Source organism: Lactuca virosa, chromosome 7 (genome assembly GCF_052849685.1).
Source record: "Lactuca virosa cultivar CGN04683 chromosome 7, Lactuca_virosa_CGN04683_v6, whole genome shotgun sequence".
Classification (NCBI taxonomy): domain Eukaryota; kingdom Viridiplantae; phylum Streptophyta; class Magnoliopsida; order Asterales; family Asteraceae; genus Lactuca; species Lactuca virosa.
The window spans coordinates 115,311,301-115,335,830 of NC_136432.1; the positions used below are offsets into that span (position 1 = coordinate 115,311,301).

Genomic DNA, 24,530 nt, shown 5'->3' on the forward strand with positions numbered 1-24,530 from the left:
CTAGAAAAAAATTAAAGGTTTTTTTAAGCATTGAGGCATAGTACATAGGGTTTTTCTGAGTTTTTCCCAATAAATAAAGTGATTGTCTAAAACATTGTAGATCTATCGTAAATCCCTCGCCATAAGCCTAAAAATTGCTACAAAATTTATCCATCGCCAAATCCGTCGCTGAAACTCAAGTTTCTAGTAGTGATATACTACAATTTGTTTTACATTAACTACGAGAAATAATCAAAGATAACTCCTTGAAAAGAAAGCTCCACACCTAAATATACATGATTTCAAATTACAAAACTTTCAAAGATAAATCAATGAGAAAAAACTCCACACCACTCTTGAAAAACTCTACCAACCAGTATCACAACAATAATGTGAAACCTAACTCACAATATCCCCATAGTTAAAATAACAGTGCAAGAGATTGAATCTAAGACATTATTTATGTACATGCAAGATCGTTTAACCACCTGACTAAAAAGAGTTATTTTTAAGGTACTACTCCAATGATATTTGAGCACTAAAAAGAACCGATGGCCTCATAACCTTAATTATCTGGTAAAATAATTTTTTGGCGAGAAAATTCGTAGAGGCGAGAACATGCCCATGTCCATGCTTCTAAGTGAAGGAAGTCCATCAATCGTACGATAACCAGGCATCAAATACCCTTCTCTTTCCACTTGCGTCATACGAGAGGAATTAAACGTGCCATATTTCTTTAGTTTTCCGAACCAAGACCTTTTCTTTGAAGAGTTCTGATGGGCTCCATTCATCTTCTCGCTCAAGTACTGTTTTATCTTGTCTAACCCTAGCTCCACCACCTCCGGTGGCGGACACACCAAAGGGTTTCCTTCAACGTTGAGCTTCCGGAGACTTTTCAGGCAACCCATGGAGTCTGGCAAGATGCTAATCTTGTTGTAACTGATGTCCAATTCTACGAGGGAGATGAGGACACCTAAGGAGTAGGGTAAAGCGTCAAGGTATTGGAAGTTTTGACTGATATTGAGAATCTCAAGGTTGATTAGGTTTTCAAGGTCATCAGGGAGGGAGCGAAGGTGGTTCAGACGGGCATCAAGGTGGCGGAGATTGGTTAAGTGGGAGGTTGATGATGGAAGGAAGGTCAACTTGTTCGAGTTAATTGATAGCTTCTTTAGGTTTACGAGTTCAAATCCAATGGTGTCTGGTAATTTGGTCAATTGGTTGAAATTTGCATTTATATCTTCTAATGCTCTGCAATTTGCCAGAAAAACGTAAGCATAAAAACGAGTTCGACAAATCATTCGTATTGTAAGATTACACTAAAGAAAAGTTTTCCCGATCGGTAACCTGCAATTCTCAATGGTGATTGGGAGGGACTGAAGTTGGTTTCCTGATATGTTGAGGGTCTTGAGTTTTGACAAACAACCAATTGAATTTGGGAGTGTTTTAAGTTGATTCGAATGTACATCTAATACCTCTATATTTAGTAGCCTTGCTGTTAATGACTCTGGAATTACCTGTAAATACACCATCCAATATCATAATTTTTTTTATCAGATGCAAATATTATAAGTGATAACGTTTATACTTGCAACAAAAAGTCAACTTATTGGTATTATATATTTACACCAACATGGAGGCCAGAGAAATATAATATTGGAAATTTTATGTCAAATGTTCTGACACCAACACTTAAATATATTATTTGGAAAAGTAGACTTTAATGCATTAAAAAACAAATATACATACATAATTTAAATCCATATATATATATATATATATATATATATATATATATATATATATATATATATATATATATATATATATGTGTTTGACAAACAAAAATTATGTGAGAAATCTTGAGAAATAAATCAAATGCATGTTTTTTGATTAACAAGTACACGAATGATTAGATGATACAAATATAAGATTATTTACAAAAAACCAGAAGTTCGGTGATTCATTTTTTTGGAGTATTCAATAAAATTGTTGGAAAAAATAATCATCGCTTGAGCCACTAAAAAAATGATTTATCGATATGTTTTTTTGACCAATTTTTTCTAATTCATGTGTATTTTTATTTCATTTGATGATTCATTCATTTATTTCGCCAAAAAACATGTAAATAGTTAATTTGTTTTGTTTCTTATCAAAATTTTTGTTTCATATATATATATATATAATTTCGTAGATTACATATAGTAAATAGCAGAAAAGTCTGTAATCCATAAATGTGAAAAAAGATAAAATAAAAAAGGTGAACTAAAAAAGGGTACCTGAAGGTTATTGTTGGAAATATCCAGTTTATAGACAAGCCCAAAATTGATATTAGTAGTTAAAGGAAGAGTGTCCAGAGACATTCCACTAAAATCCACAACTTCATGCATCCGGATTTCTCCTCCTTGTGAATTGCTTCTTCCAAAACGCTTTCTTTTTGGCTTTGAAAAGTCAACCTTCATTATCCCAAGCTCACAATCAACCATGATCGTGTATATATAGATATAGATGTTAGTATCTCTATGTATAACTGCACAAGCAACACAGCGAATTTCAAGATTGTACACACCCAAAACTTGAGAGAGAGAGAGAGAGAGAGAGAGAGAGAGAGAGAGAGAGAGAGAGAGAGAGAGATGAATGAAACTAAAGAGGAGAGATTGTGGTTAATTTAAAGGGAGGGGAGATAGAAGTGGGAGAGAGATAGAAGTTGAGATCAGAGGGGTGTACGGGTGAAAGACAAATAGTACAGCATTAGAACTATTAAATAATAAATTTACGAAAGTACGGTAGCAGTTATGTCGCTATGTGTAATATATAAAAAGTTTCTTTTAGAGTTTTTTTTTTTTTTTTGACTAAAACGTTGTTTTCAAAAAAAGTATTTATCATATAGTTATAATTTTAAAAATATTTACTAAATAAGTGTAGTTTTAAAATTTTACATTTATCCAAAGGTTTTAGCTTTTTTTTTAAACTATTGTTACTGTTATTTAATATAACTTTTTTTTTTAATTTTTTGTAACTTTTTGCTAATAATGTTATCAATTTTTTTACAATCATGATTATAACCAACAATGTATTTTATAATCCAACAATTTATTTGAATGTAAACCAACAACGATTTCTTGCAAAAAACAAAAACGAATTTTTTAAATTTAAACCAACAAAGAATTTTTTGAATTTAAACCACTAAGTACAATCATCATTTTAAAATAAAACCAATAAACATCATCTTAAAATAAAAATAATTCAATAATTCCTACAATTCCCACTTACAAAAAACAAAAGAAAACAATAAACATTTGGAATAGTTCATTAGGTAACCAATATTTGAAAGTACTTGAAAGTTGTCAAAAGATTCTTCATCATCTTCTTCTCTGATGTCATCTTCTTCAAACATATCACTTTGCATCAACTTCATTGTTACTCGTTATTGCATTGCTCACAACAAGTTGTCAGAAGATTCTTCATCATCTTCTTCTCTGATGCCATCTTCTTCAAACCTATCACTTTGCATCAACTTCATTGTTACTCGTTATTGCATTGCTCACAACAACTTGAGAGATTGTGTAGAAATCCTCATTGTTCATATTTAACATTAGCTTCCATCTACCAAAAAAACATCTAAAAACAGAAACATATCACTAGTTATAATCAAAAGCTCAAACTCAAATTCAAATTCAGAAAGTAGAAACAGACAACATTGAAGCAAACAAAAAACAACAGTAATATGTAAATTTCAGTAACACCATCACTAATATATAATCATAAATTAAGCAAAACAATATCAGCAATCAAAACACAACATCACACAAGATCAGCAATCAAAAAATCACATCATTAATATACAATCAGAAACTCGAACTCAAATTCTAAAATCTGACCTAAGCAAGTTCAATGTAAATTTGGACAACATCAACAATTAAAACACACCATCAGACAAGATCAACAATAAAAACAACATCAATAATATACAATCAGAAAAATTCAAATTCTAAAATCTAACCTAAGCAAGTTCAATGTAGACAGTAGCTCACAAATACAGACAAGAAAGTTCAAAATTGTAATTTAATCAAGTAAGAACCTGGTAGAATGAAGATGAAATTTCAAAACTATGTATTCAATATGCCTAAAAAAGGCATAAATCGACGATGAAAGTATTATAATTGAAGCGGGATAGAGTTCAAAATCGAACCTGAAATGGAATCGTCGATTAGAGAAGTGGACAGAGGTGGGGTCGCCACCGTCTGGTGTAGCCGGAGGTGGAGTGGCCGGCTGGAGTTGTGGATGAAGATGCAGGTGCGGCTGGATATGGAAAACGATTGTGTGGTTCGTACCTTTTCCCGTTGTGGCTTGTGTCGTTCAGTGTGTGGGCGGAGGTGAAGTGGTCATTCGGAGCGATGGCCGGAGATGGAGATGAGGTCAGAGATGTTGGCGTCTTCGTATTTTCTTCCCCAGTTGTTTGTGTCGTCCAGTAAAGAGGAGATTAGGGCACGATTGTGTTTTTTTACTAAATGGTTAAATAACCTAGTTTGGTAAATACTTTCAAAACCATACCTATATGGTAAATACTTTTTTTAAAAACACCCTTATCGTCAAAAACTCATTTTTTTTTATATAAAACGAGTTACAATGATTTAAAAAGGTAATATATTTTTTGATTTCTATATATTTGGTGATTGAATTTTTTTCGTTCATATTTACTCATTCAACTTGTTAAACTGTACACATTCAGTCCTTATAACCAGTTACTCCAGGTTAGCCGGAAAAAATGACATAATATAGTAATATATTTTTCATTTTGTACACATTTAGTCTTTATTATTTTTGTACACATTTAGTCTTTAATATTTTTTTGTTTCAAATTAAGTCTTTTTCGTTTTTGTACTTATTCAATACTTATGAATGATTTCTTTAGATTTTTCTCACGACATTTTACGTGGGACAATCATTGATGAGGTGTTTAAGGCTATTGATGTTTTCTTCCATCCCGATCTCGACTGCTTTGTTGCGTATGTCTTGTAGTTTGACTAGGATTTTGTGTTCTGAACGTCGTAACTCCTTCATATGATATCAGATTTTAATGATCTTTATATTCATGTGTTCGCTTTTTTGAGTCTACTACAACTTTTGTTAAGATTTTTCCTGTTAAAATGTAATATATAGTTTTTTAAAACGGCAAACTAACTAATATACTCCTAAATATAACATATGTCTCCTAAGAGACCTGAACAACGACCTCTCATTTGAGAGAGTCCTCTTTACCGCTAGGCCAAAATACCTTTGATAAAATGTTATATATTTTTACTTACGATTTTATAAAAAAAAACATCCATAAATATATTCATAAAAAAGCGTATGGATATAAAGATCTTAAGTAAAAATATATTACTTTTTAACGAGAGTAATTTAAACGAAAGTTATAGTAAACTAAAATACGAACGTATGGATATAAAGATCGTTAAAATCCAAGATCGGATGAAGTTATGACGTTTAGAACAAATGACCTAAGCAACCAGGTAGTCGAGATCACGATGGACATAAGTATCAAAAGCGCCAAACACCTCATTAATGATTGTCCCACGTAAGATGTCGTGAGAAAAACTTAAAGAAACCATTCATAAGTACTGAATGAGTACAAAAAAATAACTTATTTTTCAATATATATATATATATATATATATATATATATTAAGGACTAAATGTGTACAAAGTAAAAAATATATTACCCTATTAAGTCATTTTTACCGGCTAACCTGGAGTAGCCGGTCATAAGGACTGAATGTGTACAGTTTAATAAGTTGAAGGGGTAAATGTGGACAAAAAAAACTCAGTGACCAAATATGTAAAAATCGAAAAATATATTACCCTTTTAAGTCATTATCCCTATAAAATTATTTACCAAAGGTTTTGACAAAATTGTAAGAATGTTATTTGTGGTTAGATGAAAATTGTCACTTTGGTCTAAATAGGTTTAGATTAGTAACAGAGGTCCAAATGTTTCATTTTTTTGTGAGTTTGTTCCAATTTGGTTTGAATTTTTTTATAAATACGATTTTGCCCTTTATTATTTAATTTTTTATTTCATTTTATTACAACAATTAAAAAATAATTAAAAATAAAACAAAAATAAAATACCCTCTCTCTCTCTCTCTCTCTCTCTCTCTCTCGTAGGACAAGGAAAACAACACAAATTTGCACAAACCCTCAACTCTAACTTTAAGAACCCCAATAAAAGTAGAAAACACCGATCAAAGTTTCACGCGTTGTAGATTTGAGAATCAAGTTCCCCTCATCATCAAGCTCTACCAAAAATGGCAGACTGTGGACCAGTGTTGCTGGCAGTGATGTTGTTTGTGTTTCTAACTCCGATTAGAGTTTTGTCGTCGCAACACGGACGAACAACAAATTTTGGTGGAAGGTTGTCTCGGTTGTGATAGTGTTTCTGGCTCGAACAGGTGGTGGTGCAAATGATGGTGTTAGTCCAAACCTATTTGGACCAAAGTGACAATTCTCACCTAACGAGAGGGACCATTCTTACAAATTTGTCTAAAAGGTTTTTCTGGGTTCAAGTTTGGTTAAAAGACATACGTGGAATTTAAGTAGACTATATATATATATATATATATATATATATATATATATTATGAGTCTTATCCGATTAAAGATTAGGAGTACCACCCAAATACTTTAATCTAAAAGTGATGTCACAATTTTCAGAATTTCCATGCCTTTCTGTGCCCCAAATTTCTAACAAAGATTAAGTATTTTTGTGAATGTGGCAAGTGGCAATTCTTTTAAGGAAATAACAAGCAAGTTTGATAATTTGGTGAAGTTTGAAGGCCAAAACTTTCGTAGATGGAAAAAGAAGATAAAGTTCCTATTGACCACTCTGAAAGTGGTGTATGTTCTGAGTACACCCATGCCAAAATTTGTTGAAGATGAAGCATTGGATGAAACAAGGAGGAGATCAAAGTGGGACAATGATGACTACATCTGTTGTGGTCATATTCTCAATGGTATTTATAACTCTCTTTTTGACATCTATCAAAATGTTGAATCTGCAAAAGAATTATGGGACTCTCTTGAATCCAACTACATAACTGAAGATGCTTCTAGTAAGAAATTTCTGGTTGGTAGCTTTATGGGTTACAAGATGGTTGACTCCGAGCCTATTATGTAACAATTCCATGAAATGTTAAGGATCCTGGGACAGTTTGCTCAACACAATCTGAAAATGGATGAAGCTATTTATGTGGTTGTGATCATTGACAAACTGCCGCCTTCCTGGAAGAATTTTAAACACAATCTGAAACATAACAAAGAGAAATTGACTTTGACTCAACTTGGAAGCCATTTACGGATTGAAGAGTCCTTAAGGACTCAAGAACTTGATAACAATCCTAAAGGCAAGAACCAAGTTGGTCCCTCTTCTATGAACATGGTTGATGGAGAAGGATCAAAGAATCAAAAGAAGTCTAATGGAAAAAGAAGTTTAAAGGAAAGGATGACAAGTCTTCCAACAAGAAGGCTAAAGTGTTTTGTTGGAATTGTAACAAACCGGGTCACTTCAAGAAAGATTTTTGTTTTCGTAAAGTGAACAAGGATGGTGCTGGACCAAGTGGATCTAGGGATCTAGAAAAGCAACAAGGTCAGATTTCTGTTTTCATGTAGAATTCTAAATATATTCAGAATTATATTTCTATGATTTTTGAAGGATTTTATGTGTAAGATGATAATGTTGCATGGTGGGTTGATTCGGGAGCAACAAGTCATGTTTGCAAAGATCTACATTGGTTCAAGGAATTTCAACCAATTGAAGATGGATTTGTTGTGAAGATGGGGAATGTTGTAACTGAACCAATCAAGTGCATAGGATCTGTTTTACTTACTTTTACTTATGGTAAATGTTTGTGTTTGAACAATGTTTTATATGTTACAGGAATTCGTAAGAATCTCGTGTTTGAAATTGTATTAAACAATTGTGGTTACAAATAAGTGTTAGAATGTGACAAGTATATCTTGTCAAGACATGGTTCTTTTATAGGATTTGGATATGTATGAAATGGAATGATTAGGTTTAATATTAATTATCCTTCTATTGATAATTCTGTTTGCATGGATTCTACTAGTACTAGCAATAATTTTAATAAATCTGAATTATAGCATGCTAGACTAGGCACATTCATTACAAGAGACTAAGACATGTATAAAATGAGTTTAATTCCTGGTTTTGATATGCAAAATAATGAGAAATCTAAAACATGCATGCTAACTAAAATCACTAGACAACCTTTCAAAGATGTTGTTAGGGAAAGCAAGGTGTTGGATCTTATACATAATGATTTATGTGAGTTCCATGCAACACCTTCCCATGGAAAGAAAAAGTATGTTGTTGCTTTTATTGATAATGCATCTAGATATTGTTATGTCTATTTTCTACATTCAAAAGATAAAGCTCTTGATAAATTTAAAATCCATAAGCAACAAGTAAAGCTACATAAAAATGAATCAATAAAAGTATTGCGTATTGATAGAGGTGGTGAGTATTATGATCTAGTTTTTTTAATCAACTTGAATAATACATCAAACCACAGCTCCTTATACACCACAACAAAATGGTGTAGCCGAAAGGAAGAATAAGACTTTGAAAGAAATGGTTAATTCCATGTTGTCATATTCTGGATTAAGTGAAGGGTTTTGGGGTGAGGCAATGTTAACATCATGTTACATCTTGAACAAAACTCCAAATAAAAAGAGTAAGAATACTCCTTATTAACTTTGGTGTAAAAAGGTACCAAATTAGAGTTATCTCAAAGTTTGGGGTTGTAGAGTAGTTGTAAGGCTCACTGAACCCAAAATGAAAACATTGGGTGAGAGAGGTGTAGATTGCATTTTCATTGGATATGCTGAGTATTCCAAATCATATAGATTCTATGTTTTAGAATATAACGACTATGTTTCTATAAACACTATGATAACGTTAAGAGATGCTATCTTTGATGAAGAAAGATTTACGTCTATACCTAAACCAAGGGACATGATTCATCAATCTTCCAGCAAGAGTACTACCCAAGCAGAAGATGTTTCTAGTGGTGCAAGTTCTGTACCTGAACCTAGGAAAAGCACAAGAGCTAGAAAAGCTAAGTCTTTTGAATATGATTTTCAACTTTATCTAGTTGAAGGAATAAGGAATGAGAATATATGTCAACATCAGTGTTGTTTTAATAATGAGGAGGATCCAAAGACTTTTAGTGAAGCTATGCCTTCTAGGGATGTTCATTTCTGGAAAGAAGCAATTCAGGATGAGATTAATTCTATCAAACATAACAATACTTGGGTACTATCGGATTTACCTCCTGGTTGGAAGACATTGGGAAATAAGTGGATCCTCAAAAGGAAAATGAAAGTGGATGGCACAATTGATAAGTATAAAGCCATATTGGTTATCCAAGGCTTTAGGCAAAAGGAAGGCATTGACTTCTTTGATACTTATGCTCATGTTTCTAGAATTTCCACTATAAATTATTGTTAGCTCTTGCAGCTATACATAATCTTGTGATTCATCAAGTGGATGTGAAAACTGCATTCTTGAATGGTGGTTTGGATGAGGAAATGTACATGAAACAACCTGAAGAGTTTGTGATGCCCGGTAATGATCATAAGGTGTGCAAGTTGAAGAAAATCATTATATGGTTTGAAACAAGCACCAAAACAATGGCATCAAAAGTTTGATGATGTGATATTGTCTAATGGTTTTGCATTAAACCAGGCTGACAAATGTGTATATAGCAAATTTGATTCTTCTGGTAAAGGAGTTATAATTTGTCTATATGTTGAGGATATGTTAATTTTTGGTATTGGTCAAGATGAAGTTGATAAAACCAAGAAATTATTATCATCTAGTTTTGACATGAAAGACACGAGGGAGGCTGAGGTAATTCTTGGTATAAGAAATAGAAAAGGAAACAAATAGGATTTCAATTTCTCAATTTCATTACACTGAGAAGATATTAAAAAAGTTTAACTTTGAGAATTGTTCTCCTGTAAGCACTCCTATAGATCCTAATCTTAAGCTTCTACCTAATAAAGGATCTCTAGTGTCTCAACTTGAATATTCTAGAGCAATTGGTTGTCTTATGTATGCCATGATTAGTACTAGGCTTGATATAACTTTTGATGTGGGAAAGCTTAGTAGATATACTAGTAATCCTAGTGCACATCATTGGAAAGCAGTGAATAGAGTATTCAAGTATTTAAAAGGAATCATGGATTATGGATTGACTTATAGTGGATATCCTTCTGTTTTGGAAGGTTATTCAGATGCCAGCTGGATTACCAATTTAGAAGATCACTCTTCTACAAGTGGTTGGGTATTTATTCATCGAGGTGGAGCCATTTCTTGTTCATCCAAGAAACAGACTTGTATTACTAACTCAACTATGGAGTCTGAGTTTGTAGCATTGTATGATGTTGGTAAGGAAGCTGAGTGGCTAAGGAATTTTATTTATGAAATTCCATTATGGAATAAACCGATATCTACCATTTCTATCAGATGTGATAGTGTTGCAACCTTGGCTAAGGCTTATAGTTAAGTTAATGAGATGTTCATCATAACTGGTGTGATATTTGTGGAGTTTGTGAGAACTCAATTGCATTTTTCCAATCATCTAACCAAAGGGTTAGCAAGAGATCTTGTACACAAGGCGGTCATATGGATGGGTTTAAAGTCTACCTAAAATCTTTTATATTGAGATACCCAATTCCCATCTAGTGTAATATTAGATGCTGAATTCAATGTGGAAAGCTTGATATTTGAAGATTGGAACACATTATCATCATCATCCCAAGGTATGTGTTTAGTACTATAAGTAAATGAGGTTGACTTTATATTCTTAGTAGTTCTTTTTGAAAAATTGCATGTACAGCTGCAAAAATAAAAGGACTACCTATATAAGCATGAAGTTTAGCTGCTTCAAGAAGTTAGGACTTGGCTTTGATATGCTTATTGAAGGATGGGACACAAGCTAGTAAAATATAGTGGCAAGTTAGAACTTGTGAGAATGTAAATTGTTATGTGTATTATCTTCATGTAGTTACTATGAATAGAAAGGGTTCAATCCATAGTGACACCCTGATATTCGAATATTTGGAATGAATAATATACTAATGTGAAATTCAATCGTTACGAAATTAAATTTATGCATCAACTTGTTGTTGTTATGTTTTGTTTTATGTTAATCAAGATTACACTTAAATGGGGGGGGGGTTGTTGGTGATTTGTTATCATCAATGGTATTTAAGTGTAATAGGATTAATTTGTTGACCAAAAATGATCACGATAAATATTAAACAAGTAAGGTAGTTGTGGAGAGCACACTTGATTAAGTTTGATCAAGTTTTCAAAGTACACAGTCATTTAGGGGAAAAGCCCCTAAACAAACTGGGGTCCGGGGGGAGCACCCCTGGGAGCAGGGTCCAAGGGGTGGAACCCTGCCCCTGGTCGTTTTTGGTGGTTTGTGAAAGTTTTAAACTGCCATATGACAGTGTTTAGACATAGATCATAAATCGGTTTTTGGTTTCATTTCCTGGTACACTCGAAATTCATAACAATCACATTCGTTGTTCTTGCTCTCATATTCTGAGTCTTATCGGATTAAAGATTGGGAGTACCACCCAAATACTTTCATTTGAAAGTGATATCATAATTCTCATAATTTCCAAGCCTTTCTATACCCTAAAATTCTAACACACTTGAGATCATCTGCCTTAACTGCTGAAGTTCCTTGGCCATGACCGGGCTCATTCCTACATCAAGGTCCATAAAGCAAGTATTAAAAGTATTATTATTCATGAAGTTACCAGGATACTTGTTATTGTTGGATTAATGTCTAAGTCCATAACTATATTTGGTATGTACTTGACCCGACCCGACATGGTCCATTTGGGTTGCACTTCACCGGCACAATTTATATGGATAGTCTTTTGAGAATAGTATATTTATGATTTATATTAATATATTATAAGTTCTAATATATTAAGATGGAATCATATTATTTAATTAGTATTGATCAAGAATTAATTTAGAATTAATTAAGTGATCAAAAGGAACTAATTAAATATGGACTCTTATATATATATGGAATGGGCCAAGTTCATTTAGGTTGGGATAAGCTTTCATGGATAGTCCATGGAGCTTTTAACCCATGGATCCTATGTAAATGAAAGGTCATGGGTATTAGGGTTTACATGGATGTAACCCTAATCCTCCATAATATATAATGGGGTTCTTGGCTCACAAAATTGGCACTAGTGTGTGAAAATAAGAGTGGGCCGATTTTAGTGTGCATACATATTCTCTCAAGTTCTTCCAAGGTGTTTTGGTGATTTGTGATTCCACTTGAGGCTTCCACACTATTGGGGCTAAGCTCTTAAAGCTTGAAGACATCAAGCTACATCAAAAGGTATGTCATCTAACTAGAACTTTGTAGTATAGGTACTTCATAATATGCTAGTTAGGATGAAACCTTAGAATATTAAGTATTTGCATGTTTATTAGAGAAAACATAGATCCAAGGTTTATAGGGTTGCATGTACACCATAGGAGTGTTAGAATGCTCAAAACCCAACAGTGGTATCAGAGCCTAGGCTTGTTTTCTTGTTATACTTGCAAAATCTGCTTAAAAATCGAAGTTTTTTGCTGTCTGAACAGCAGACTCGCCGAGTCCATAAAGGGACTCGACGAGTCCATGCCTTAAAAGTGTTCAAAACGATCCAACTCGTCGAGTTGGTTCATGCACTCGACGATTTGGACCCCCTGACAGCATATCTTCGAGTTTTTTGGCTGGAAATGGACTAGGAACATTACCATAAGTTGTTTTTGAATTTATAAACTTGTTTTTGATGTGGTAATGTTCATGCTAATCCAATTTCAAAGATAATTGTCAATAGATTCATGTTTTGTATTAGTTTAAGTGTTATGCTAATTACATGAAAAAGTTTGATTCCAATTATCTTGTTCATATGAGTTGCTTAGATTAATAGAAAAGGTTGATTGATTATGTGTCTTTGATCCATTTTAATCTAAGAGTGGATTCTAAAATGTGTTTGTGTAACTTGTCCTCAAGTTACATGAAAAGTCACATTAAAGTTTCTTAAAACTCATAAAAGTTGGCAATGGTTACAAAATGAAGAGTCTTGTCCTTATTAAATGGTTTTATGACTCCATAACTTGTCCTCAATTTATGGAGGTTCAAGAGTCACTTCATTAAATAATAAAAATGTGTAACCTTAATTAGTTCCATAAGTTACAAAAGAAGAAGAGTTACATTCTTTAATAGTTTAAAGTCTTCCATAACTTGTCCTCAAGTTATGGAACTTGAAGAGTTTTAATTAGAACTACTTTAAACACATAAGTTATGGAATTAAATGGTTTTGAATATTTTTCAAAAACTTGCCCTCAAGTTTTGGAATTTGTAAAGTTTCTCACATGAATACTTTAATTCCAAGTTAAGCCCTTAGAATTTTAAAAGTTAAAATTCAACCCTTATACTTTATAATATTATAAGTTAATAACATATATATATATATATATATATATATATATATATATATATATATATATATATATATATATATATATATATATATATATATATATAAGAGCAAGTCAGTCTTACCATTAGTAGGCCTCATTCACGAAGTCGGTCTATAAGGGGGGTATAAGGTTGTTGCCTATAAAATGGCAGCTTAATGGGTGTTCACTCTCACCCACCGCTTCCTTGACCGGTGGAGGGTCGTTAGCCGAACGGGTAGGACAAGGACTATAATTCTCCCTTCATTAAAAGTATTAACGATAAATACTAAGTAACTAAACTCTTATTAATACCCAATCTTAGTTACTTAGAAAAATGTGAATTTGGTGCTAACCCATGAAATTACACTTTGCACTTTGCTTAAGTCAGTTAGTGGAGCGTGTGTGGTTAACCGGCACACTAGCTTGATTTAACAAGGTAGGCAAAGGGTAACTTAATGTTTATCATAGTATCGGTGGAGCGTGTGTGGTTAACCGACACATCGATTGAGGGGTAAATATTAAGGGTACCAAGTATATTTGCATGGTTATTCACACCTTGTTTTGTGATCCTCGGCATCCCAGTCACAAAACCTGAAGGACACACTCGAGATTGAAACATGCCTTTAAAAAGTTCAATGAATCTCAAAAGAATCTAGGAGTTTCAAAACCAATTAAAACCTAATAATACATTTCGTTTATCTTGGTGGAAATTGGTGAATTGTCATTCACCTACCTTCAAATATTTTATAGCTTGGATTACGGCATCCCTCTTCCAAGTTATAAAATAGTTTGCTGGGTCCTAGCCTTAATATTTCATATTGGGTGTTATATTAAGGACTTTAAATCAACTATCTTGAATATCTCCCAAACGATGTCTAGCTCAGACATCTATGATCTTTCCAAATCTCTTGGAACTTTACTTCCTCCACCTCTTCCGATTATTCTCCCTAACCCACAAGTTCAAGGTCACTCAAGCCCTATTGGCAAGGCAAGGTCTAGGTGTGATCACATCTTGGAGATGAAGTCACATATTGACAAGCCGGGAGAGTTGGGTGTCAAAGTCTTGAGAAAGTTGGATGTTCAATCACTTTCTAAGTCACATAGTGAGTTCCTTTGGGACTACTATGAAATAGACTATGACATGAACCTTAATGATCATATCTATTTGCTTGGTGCTAATGAATCAGCAATGATTTGGAGGACTAGTAAAGCAAATTTGATTAGAAGATCAACTACCCAAAACTTTATGGACAGTGACAATGGTAACATTGGATACCCAGAAAAAGCATTCTCTTCCCAATGGAAAGGGATTAGCGATAGTCAACCCGGTTGACTAAATGGTAAAGAGAAAGGCTAAGTCTGAGATAGTCCCATTACCAAAGAGTCCATATGTTTATCTTGCCAAAGGAAGGGGCATTGATTGCGAAGCTGCCTATTTACCTGAAAGATCATAAGGTTGATCAAGTCAAGAAGTTTGACTCTACTTTAGGTAAAAGTCCACTATCTAACTCTATTAAGTTTTTATTATGAGATTCTCATTACATGATGTGACTGGGTCACATGTTGATTCTTTAAGAATATAAGAAAAGTGAAGAAACTTAAAAGAAGTACATGCTGATTTTGATCACGAAGATGGATTTCGATCACATGGTTTGGTGATTAGAATTTTTGAAGCTGTTACTTAGGAGTTATGATATATTGCTTTGGAATAGATAACAACAAGTTTTTCATATGCATTTGCACTGTAAGGATAAGTTTTTTCCGCAAAGTTTTGAAATAAAATAAAAGGTTTTAATTTTATATTTATTTTAAATATCCCTACAAGTGGCATTTGTGAAAAATGGTTGTTTATATGATTCCATTGATAGCAATATTTGGAAAAAAAATGGACTTGATTCTTTCATTTGTGGTAGTGTCATAATTTATCAAATAAGGAAAGATTCGCATTCCCAAGGCTTCAGTTGGATAGAAACTTGGAATCAAGCAAGTTGAATAGTATGATGAATGAGAACTTTCAAGCATTGGAAAAATTAAGACTTGTTCACATGGATGTGTGAATCAAGTGAAGGACTAAAGGGATCGAGTACACATTCTTATGCACTGGTCATGTCCACCACAAAGCTCGTTAAGACTATTCGTCATCATTTACTAAAGTTTAGTAAATATGGTTATACTTACATGCTTAAGTGTAATTCTGATACATTGGAAAAATTTCGATGTATGGCAGAACGAATGAGAAGAATCAAATTAGGCAGAAGGATAAAAGTTTCTCAAATCTGAAAAGATGGGAGAGTACTTTAGTATCATGTTATATGATCATCTTAATGATTAAGAGACCTTATCACAATTCATCCTCTAAGTGCATTTTGATAGCTAAGAAGAGGAACTATGAATTGTTGAAGTGGTCAAATCAAGAAGATGAGTTATACTTCGTTCCAAAACAAGTCTTAGAGTCATACTCCAAGACTGTAAGTTGAGTGACATATCTTAGAGAAAGGTTTAAAACACTTGTCAAATGTAAGAGTAAAAGTGTCCTACTCTTGTACATTTGAAATTGGTAAGTTGTGATGTTTTGGATAAAACAAAGACCAACTTAGGCCAATTGTGTGAAGTGTTTGTCTTGATAAAGAATCTGAACTATCTCTTGAATATTTGGCAAGATAGTCTTATATGTCAAGAGGACAGTGGGAGTCTTAAAGATCCTAAAAAGAATTTCAAGATCTAATCAAGAATAAAAAACCTGTAGTTTAACACTAGCACACGAAGTGAGGTTTATAACCTATCGTGTTGACATATTTCTATTTCTGTGCTCATTCCAGTTAAAGTTGGCTTTGCATATGAGTTCTTAGAGTTCTCAATTGGTTGCATATCAACTTGGAAGCAACGGCAGGCCCTTGAGCTGCCAGGTGGCAAGAATTTAAGATTGCACAAGTTCAGTCCATATGAATTTGGAATTGTCACTAATCTTCTCTTGTGATTATGGTTTTGTCAAAAATTCACATGGAAAGGAACACATATACCATAAAATCTAAGGGTCATAAGGTTTCTCTCCGATTCATGAAAAATGATGGTGAGGAAACACTTCCACCAAGTAGATTTGAAGCAGATAGCAAAGGTCTAAACAATTGAGACTATGATTACGACATCCCTTTTCATAGTTCTAAAATTTTTTAGACACACCTTTGAGCTATCTAAGATAAGGTGTATGATTTTGATAAATTCTTATCAAAGCAGTCTAGTATCAAAAATCTGAACTTTGGTAAGAAAGTCAATAGCTGATTTCTGAGTACATGTCAAAGCTAGTGGGAGCATAAGTGTTATGCTAATAATCATCATGTCAGTGGGAGCATGATAATTATGATAAGTATTGCAAGTTAGCAATGTTAATTATAGAAAACAAAAGTTTCAATTCGTGAGGTTGCAGGGGTTGAAAAAGTTGTTTTGCTATAATTAAGGGAGAGGAAATTATACTTCATTTCAATTCTAAAAGGCTTAGATTCAGATTTTAATCATCTTAGTCAAGAATATATATATGAATTTTATGTTGGTTTGGTTTAACTTAAGAAAATTCTATATATTGCGTTCTCAAAATTCGATTATGATTACGACATCCCTCTTCATAGTCAAATTTTGAGAACATGGCAAATAAAAATATTGTAGCAAAAGATTGGTCTAGAATCATGTCTTTATGTGAAACATCATGAATCGTGTCCCATTTGCTTTGGGTACAGGATCGATTGCATGTGCTATAATATTTATCCTTTCTAAAATTTTCCAAATGCCTGGGGCATTAAGGAGGGAAAAGGTCTAGAATTGGATATGACTAAAGTGATTAAACAATTGTCGAGGACAATCTAAGGTTTACCAAAGATTGGTTGCTCAGGGACAGTTGGAAGTATAGTGTTAATTTTTGGAAGGACCATATTGACATATTCTGAAAAGAGGCAACTCTTGTTCAGGAGTGATAGTCAAAATGGGAATATGGAGTTGTCTCTATAGATGGAAGCAATCCGTGTAAGATTAGAAAAACTTAATGCAAGAAGCATGTTCAAAGCAATGTACCTTGAATATGAGACTTTGTTTCCATGGAGTAGATCTTCATTGGAATACCCTGTAATGATTGTTGACAAGTCTTTGTGACTTTGTACATAGTCATTACAAGAGGGTCTGTGCATATAAGTTTAAAATCTAACAGATTTCGATAAATGATAGGAATTTGGAATTCTTACATTTTCAATAAGGATTTGGGAGTGTGAAATTAGAATAATTAAAATGATGTTCAGTTGGTTTATTTCACAAAGAAAAGGATCATAGACAAACATAGATTTCATACTTGGTGTATGACAAAGCTATTGTTTAGAAAACATAGTGTACATGCTTGGAGCATGGGACACCTAGTGTTTTAGTTCAAGTATAAAGTTGATAAAACCGAAACAATGAATAATGAGTAATCAGTATGGTGATTAATAAAAGTGGTCTATTTATATTCATAGGGTTTGATACCATATTTGATTCATTTATTCTTGTGTTTCACTTTGCATGTTTTGACTTAACTAAGTCGCTCTTCCTGAATGATTAAGTTATTCAAACCATCCACAGTCGGTCATATGTTGGAAGTAGATATGAATCGAGACTGTCATGAGTTGGCTTGTAGAGGTCCAAGTTGGTGGACAAAGTGGTGCGACAACACTCATGAGTGCTCATAAGTTATGAGTATTGGATTCAACCCGCGCTCATTTGAATCACTTCATGGATTTTATCACGAGTGATCATGAGACGATAATATCTTATATTCTTCAAACCTAGAGATATGAGTTGTTACTATGAGTTGATAGTACATTGATTGCACGAAAACGCATTGGTAACTCGATGTTATAAAACGTGCCTTTGTGTATGATTCAACAAGTAGCAGAACAAGCCATATGAGTCGAAGTTTATCCATTCCTTTTACCTTCGGGATAAAAGCGATATCTGTGGGCCCCTCGATGATTTAGTGATGACACATGAGAGTGCTTGGCCAAGCCAGGACTGATTTGATTTGTTCAATCAGTCAGTCGTCATAAATCGAAAATCGGGAAACAACATATGGACAGAGAAAATGATTATAATCCATGTCTCAGTCCATATGATATCTAGAATGGAGGAATATATGATCCCTTATCTAATGGACAAGTCATTGACAAGGTCAGAGTTCGACAGCGGCTTTAAGAGCTACGATTGCCAGTTAGGTTTTGAAGTCATACTCAATAATAGTTTTAGACTTATCCAAGTGGGAGACTGTTGGATTAATGTCTAAGTCCATAACTATATTTGGTATGTACTTGACCCGACCTGACATGGTCCATTTGGGTTGCACTTCACCGGCACAATTTATATGGATAGTCTTTTGAGAATAGTATATTTATGATTTATATTAATATATTATAAGTTCTAATATATTAATATGGAATCATATTATTTAATTAGTATTGATCAAGAATTAATTTAGAATTAATTAAGTGATCAAAAGGAACTAATTAAATATGGACTCTTATATATATGGAATGGGCCAAGTTCATTTAGGTTGGGCTAAGCTTTCATGGATAGTCCATGGAGCTTTTAACCCATGGATCCTATGTAAATGAAAGGTCATGGGTATTAGGGTTTACATGGATGTAACCCTAATCCTCTATAATATATAATGGGGTTCTTGGCTCACATAATTGGCACTAGTGTGTGAAAATAAGAGTGGGCCGATTTTAGTGTGCATACATATTCTCTCAAGTTCTTCCAAGGTGTTTTGGTGATTTGTGATTCCACTTGAGGCCTCCACACTATTGGGGCTAAGCTCTTAAAGCTTGAAGACATCAAGCTACATAAAAAGGTATGTCATCTAACTAGAACTTTGTAGTATAGGTACTTCATAATATGCTAGTTAGGATGAAACCTTGGAATATTAAGTATTTGCATGTATATTAGAGAAAACATAGATCCATGGTTTATAGGGTTGCATGTACACCATAGGAGTGTTAGAATGCTCAAAACCCAACAGTTATTAGGAGTGATGAAGGTTTCGTCGGGATCTTGGATCACATGGGCTCGCTCGTTTGGAGTTTCACCCCAAGTGGGAGCAGGTGTTGGTGTTGAGGATCCTATCTCCCGGCGCTTTCTTGAGGATCTTGTCATGTCAAAGTTCAGGATCTTGGGCTGCATGATCGAGGGTTATTCTTCTTGGGGATCATGTGTCTCCGTCCTCATTCTCTCTATTTCCTTTAACATTGTCATGTTGTCCTCCTGCTGCTGACTGACATTCCGTTCCAGTCTTTTCATCATAACAAAGAGCTCGTTGTTGGAAATCACTACAGGAGGATCCTGAAACCATTAGGTAGTGATCGGAGAGGTGTTTTTCTTCGCTGTCTCATATGTATTTTTAAAAGCCCCGCTTGGAGGTGGTGGAAGGTTTTTAGAGGAAATAGGAGGAATAGAAGAAAAGGATAAGGTCGGTTGGGTATACATGATTCTCGAACGATTGTGAACACTACGGCCCCACGGTAGGCGCCAAATTGTTTTGGTCAGAAATTGATCAAGTAATATTCAACCAAATTGTATGAGAGGCTGTGGTGTTTGAGGTAATGAAAGTATCGAATATTGATCAAAGTGAGACAAGTGAGCTATAAGGAAAGCCCTTGATCCTTTATAGGATCTCCAACATAAAAGGTTGGGAGGTGATAATGATTACCTACCTTGTTGTTTTTATTGATTTGAATGTGAGATTACAGAAATGATGAAGATAATATGAGTAAAAATGTAGTAATATAGCTAATCGTGTCTGTAGTATGTGTATTACAGGTGTATTTATAGTCTAGACTAAATAAAATAAGTCCGATATTTTTGGGATCCTTTTGTATAAGCATATGTACGTTGTTTGACTTGGTATTCCCGGGTCTTAAGTTTGGTCGAAGCGATTCTTTGTTGAGAATGAGTCTCATATTGACCATTTTTACACATGTGAGAAAAAGAAATAGAAATATGAATGTTAAGAGTGTTAGGAAATAATAATAACAATGGTCAGGATCCCGAGAAGGGTTTAGGATCCTAAAAGATCTTGAAGATATGGGATCTTGAATAGGGTTGAGGATCTTGGCCCTAACAACAACCACACCCTTGGGATGCCACCGTTTATTTTCTGGACCCCTCTTGTTATCCGTTGGCCAAGAACTCAGTCGACGCAGAGTGCACTGTGAGAACAAAATTCAATGCGTGGACAAAGTTTGAAACTCAAACCTTGAATTAACCTTTAAGATCAATGTATGCTTCTAATAAATTGGTCCAATCACGTCTGGGAAACCAGTCGAGATTTGAAGATAATATTCAACAAAGTATTCAAGTAAGTAAGATCGAGTATGATCAAAGTGAAGACGATTTTAGAACAAGTAGAATGTAAGTGAAAGAAATTTGACTTGCAAGAGAGTTTGAATTGATATGAAGAGAATATTGATTACTTTCTATTCTTGGTGTAAATTACATGAAGCATCTACTCTTTAAATAGTAAAGGAGAGACATGTTCACTTTTAGAAACATTGACGATGAACTTTTGAAGGATGTTTGAAGGAACGAGATGTTTATCAAGAAATTGGAAAAATTCTTTTCGATTAGTCTTCTGCTTGAGATAGACGTATCCGAGCTCAGGTTCTTCAATGGGACCTTCTGCCAAGATTTGAGCTTCAGGTAGTTCATAAGTTATTTTCACCAACACTTTCTCTGTTTTGAACAAGTGTGCAAACTCAATGTCGGGCCTGCAAAATTTAGCTACATAGTCCTTCAAGAAGTTCATAGCAACACTGTAAGCTCCAATGCTCTAATGATTGGATTGGCGATCTCGAAGGTGAGCAACAATTATGAGAATGTAATTGGGAATTATAGATGGAAAGTCAGCATCCATGATAGTGATAGTTGCTTCCTTGTTCCGAGAGATGTAGTGTATGTACAAATTGCAATTGAGATCAAATTTACTTCGAACCTTTTTTCTAAAACCAATGATCTTGGTGATCCGCTTCCGAGACCATACTTCTTTTTGGGGACGTGCATTAACGGAGTAGAACATTCTCAATCTCTCTTGCTCTGTCCTGATGATAGTTTGTGCCTCATCATTCGGATGAAGAGGAGCGAATTTGATGTAGAATTTTCCGCATAGAGAGATTGGAAGATCGATGTGGTCGGAGTCTTGTGTGGGAAGATGGAAGTACATGAAAGGGACAATATCAATGTCGTGAATGATCCCTTCTTGGAAGAGGAGAAATATGCCTAGCAACGGATTCAAATTATCTTTCAAGGCTTGAATCCTGATGCTTTCTTCCAGTGCTTGATCAATCTGCTCTTGGGACCAGCCTTTAGACATTCTGAACGTCCTTTCAGGGCTGTTAGGTTCAGAAGCAATTTTCTTCCCTTTGTCTTGTGATGGCTCGTTTATGTCAGCAATGACTTATTGTACTGTTTCGGAGATGATGAATTCTGGAGGAGGAGTGATCAGGGGCTCTTCAGGAACATCATCTGGTTTCCTGGTAGGAGAACCTTCATCGATTGGAACAATTCTCGGAGCTAGGATTGGTAGCAGTGTGGAATGTGTGCTCAGAATGCGTCAACAATTAATTTTGTTTTAATCTTATCCATTTCGCGACTTCGCTTGAGTACATTGGCAAGGATGATGGCCAAGAACAGCGGACCATATCCTCTTTTCTTCTTCCGAGAGAAACTTCGTTGGATATTCCTTGGAGGCTTGAAGTCCAACAACAACATTTTTAATTTGGTCTTCATCTTCTTCATCATCTTTTTTAGGAGGTACCATGGATTCAACTTCGATTTAGTCATCTTCATCGAATTCATCTCAGAGAGTGAATTCCGAGGCAGGATTTCATAGGATTGTTCTACCTCTGCGACTTGGTCCTTCTCCCCCTCTTGCGTCGGAAGGCCCAACATCCTTTGCAACTCTGGCAGTAGCTTGAAATTCTGTTAAACATTCGAACACACTCTGAAAACTCGTGTTTATTTGTTTAGAGAGAGCATCGTAGGCTTCAACAATGGGGCCTTGGGCTTTGAGGTGATCAAACAGGGAGCCCAAAATCGAGAGCATTTCATCAAGCTTATTGTTTGGAACATCGAGAATGTTCTAACATGCTTGGAGTTGCTTTATGAGGACCTGTTTCATTATCAGATTCATTTCATCTTTCTTCTTAATCTCCTTCTCCAACCTTTTGATTTGTTTTTCATGACGAATATGGGTTTGCTTGATCAATTCATTTGTTGCATGGATCATATCGTTATGAATCTTGAGCATTGTCGTGCTGGTGGAGATGTGGTAATCAAGACTATCATTGTATTTTTGTTCGACTTCCTCCAATGTATGCTTGAATCGGAGAGAGATAAGCTAATGAAGTTAATTTGCTTTGTCAATGTAACATCCCAAAAATCAAGACCAAAAATTTCATTTTAATTAATTAATAAAACAATAAGTTATCAAAACATTTCATCAAAACATTGTCATTAGAGTTCCATATCAAAAATCAGAGTAAAACATCCCAAGCTAAACATCATGGTGTGTGCGATGCAGTCATCCCGAGCTCTTCCCTCCGCTACCGGAAGTACCTGAAACCAAAACTAAAAATCATAAGCACGAAGCTTAGTGAGTTCCCCAACCTACCACATACCATACACATAACCACATACTGGCCGCCCGCCCGCTGCATCGGGACTTGCCTGGCATCGGACTTGCTCCGGCATCGGGCCCCGCCCGGCATCAGGCCTCGCTCGGTATACATATCTGTTTCTCTTAGGCCTCGCCTGTCTCCGGGCCCCGCCCACTATACATATACAATCACATAAACATACTAACACATAAAGCAAACATACACTACTGAATTCCTGTTCTAAGGCCCCGCCTATCTTGGGCCCCGCCCCTGTCCTGCTACTGAAGAGTCATGGAACCCCGTCCACACTCGTGCTAATGGTGAGATACGGGCCCCCGCCCACACTCGCCTCTCTCCTATCCTAGGCCCCGCCCCTGCTCTGCTAATAATGAGATACGGAACCCAGTTCGTACTTAGCTAGTGGTGAGATACGGGACCTCGCCCACACTCACCTCCCTACCAGACACATACATGAATCACAAAGGCAACACGTATAATCTACTATGCAACATATAATATTCCTCAGGCTTACCCCAGCATCAGACCCTAGTCCGGAACATACTACCGACACATGCAAGAATCACAAAGACCTCTAGCATACTAACATACCTCGGGCCTCGCCCGACATCAGATCGTAATTCGGAACATATATCATAAAGATGCCTAGGGCTAACCCACAAGTCTTCCTACTATACACAAAAATAATGGGTCGGTATTGTGGCCGTAGACCCATGCACGCAATGAGGAGACTCACCTCGCACTGCTGAAATCCTGTTGATACTCTTCTGGATGCTACTGGCAATTCCCCAAACTGCTACTCCTTCGGCTCCCCGAACTATCGGTAACAAAATACACTTAGTCCCAAAATGTCCTCAAACGTCAAACTAGGTCAACTTTGGTCCAAGTCAAAGTGAACGGTCAAAGTCAACACTCCGATTTGACTCAACTCACCGAGTTGCTCCTTCAACTCATCAAGTTCTACAACTCAGAATCCTGAGATCGCGATCCAACTAGTCGAGTCAGCCCCTGACTTGCTGAGTTCCATTGCTAAACATGGTCACGACTTATCGAATCAACTCGTCGAGTCAATCCTCAGACTCGTCGAATGCTACCATAAACAGAAACGAGACAACTCACTTCGACTCGTCGACTCCCTCCCTGGAGTCGTCGAGTCCCTTAGTCTGTTTGGACCATCTTAACAGATTAAGCCCCTACATCTCAGATCTGAACCCCAACTTCGTCTATAAGCTGGAAATGACCATATAAGGGTAAAGTTTCCAACTTTACCCACTCATGGTCCTTCTTAATGGGTTTAGCTC

At 35.1% G+C, this 24,530-nt stretch overlaps 1 protein-coding gene across 1 annotated transcript; it reads right to left on the minus strand.

Annotated features, from left to right (window-relative positions):
- Positions 1-432: 432 nt before the first annotated feature.
- On the minus strand, positions 433-2,631 carry LOC145123765 (plant intracellular Ras-group-related LRR protein 6-like). Its single transcript, XM_079058975.1, has 3 exons — positions 2,256-2,631; positions 1,324-1,493; positions 433-1,227 (listed from the first exon to the last, which is right to left on the minus strand). The coding sequence occupies exons 1-3, from the start codon at positions 2,460-2,462 to the stop codon at positions 549-551; spliced, it is 1,056 nt and encodes a 351-aa protein (XP_078915101.1). The 5' UTR covers positions 2,463-2,631; the 3' UTR covers positions 433-548.
- Positions 2,632-24,530: the final 21,899 nt, after the last annotated feature.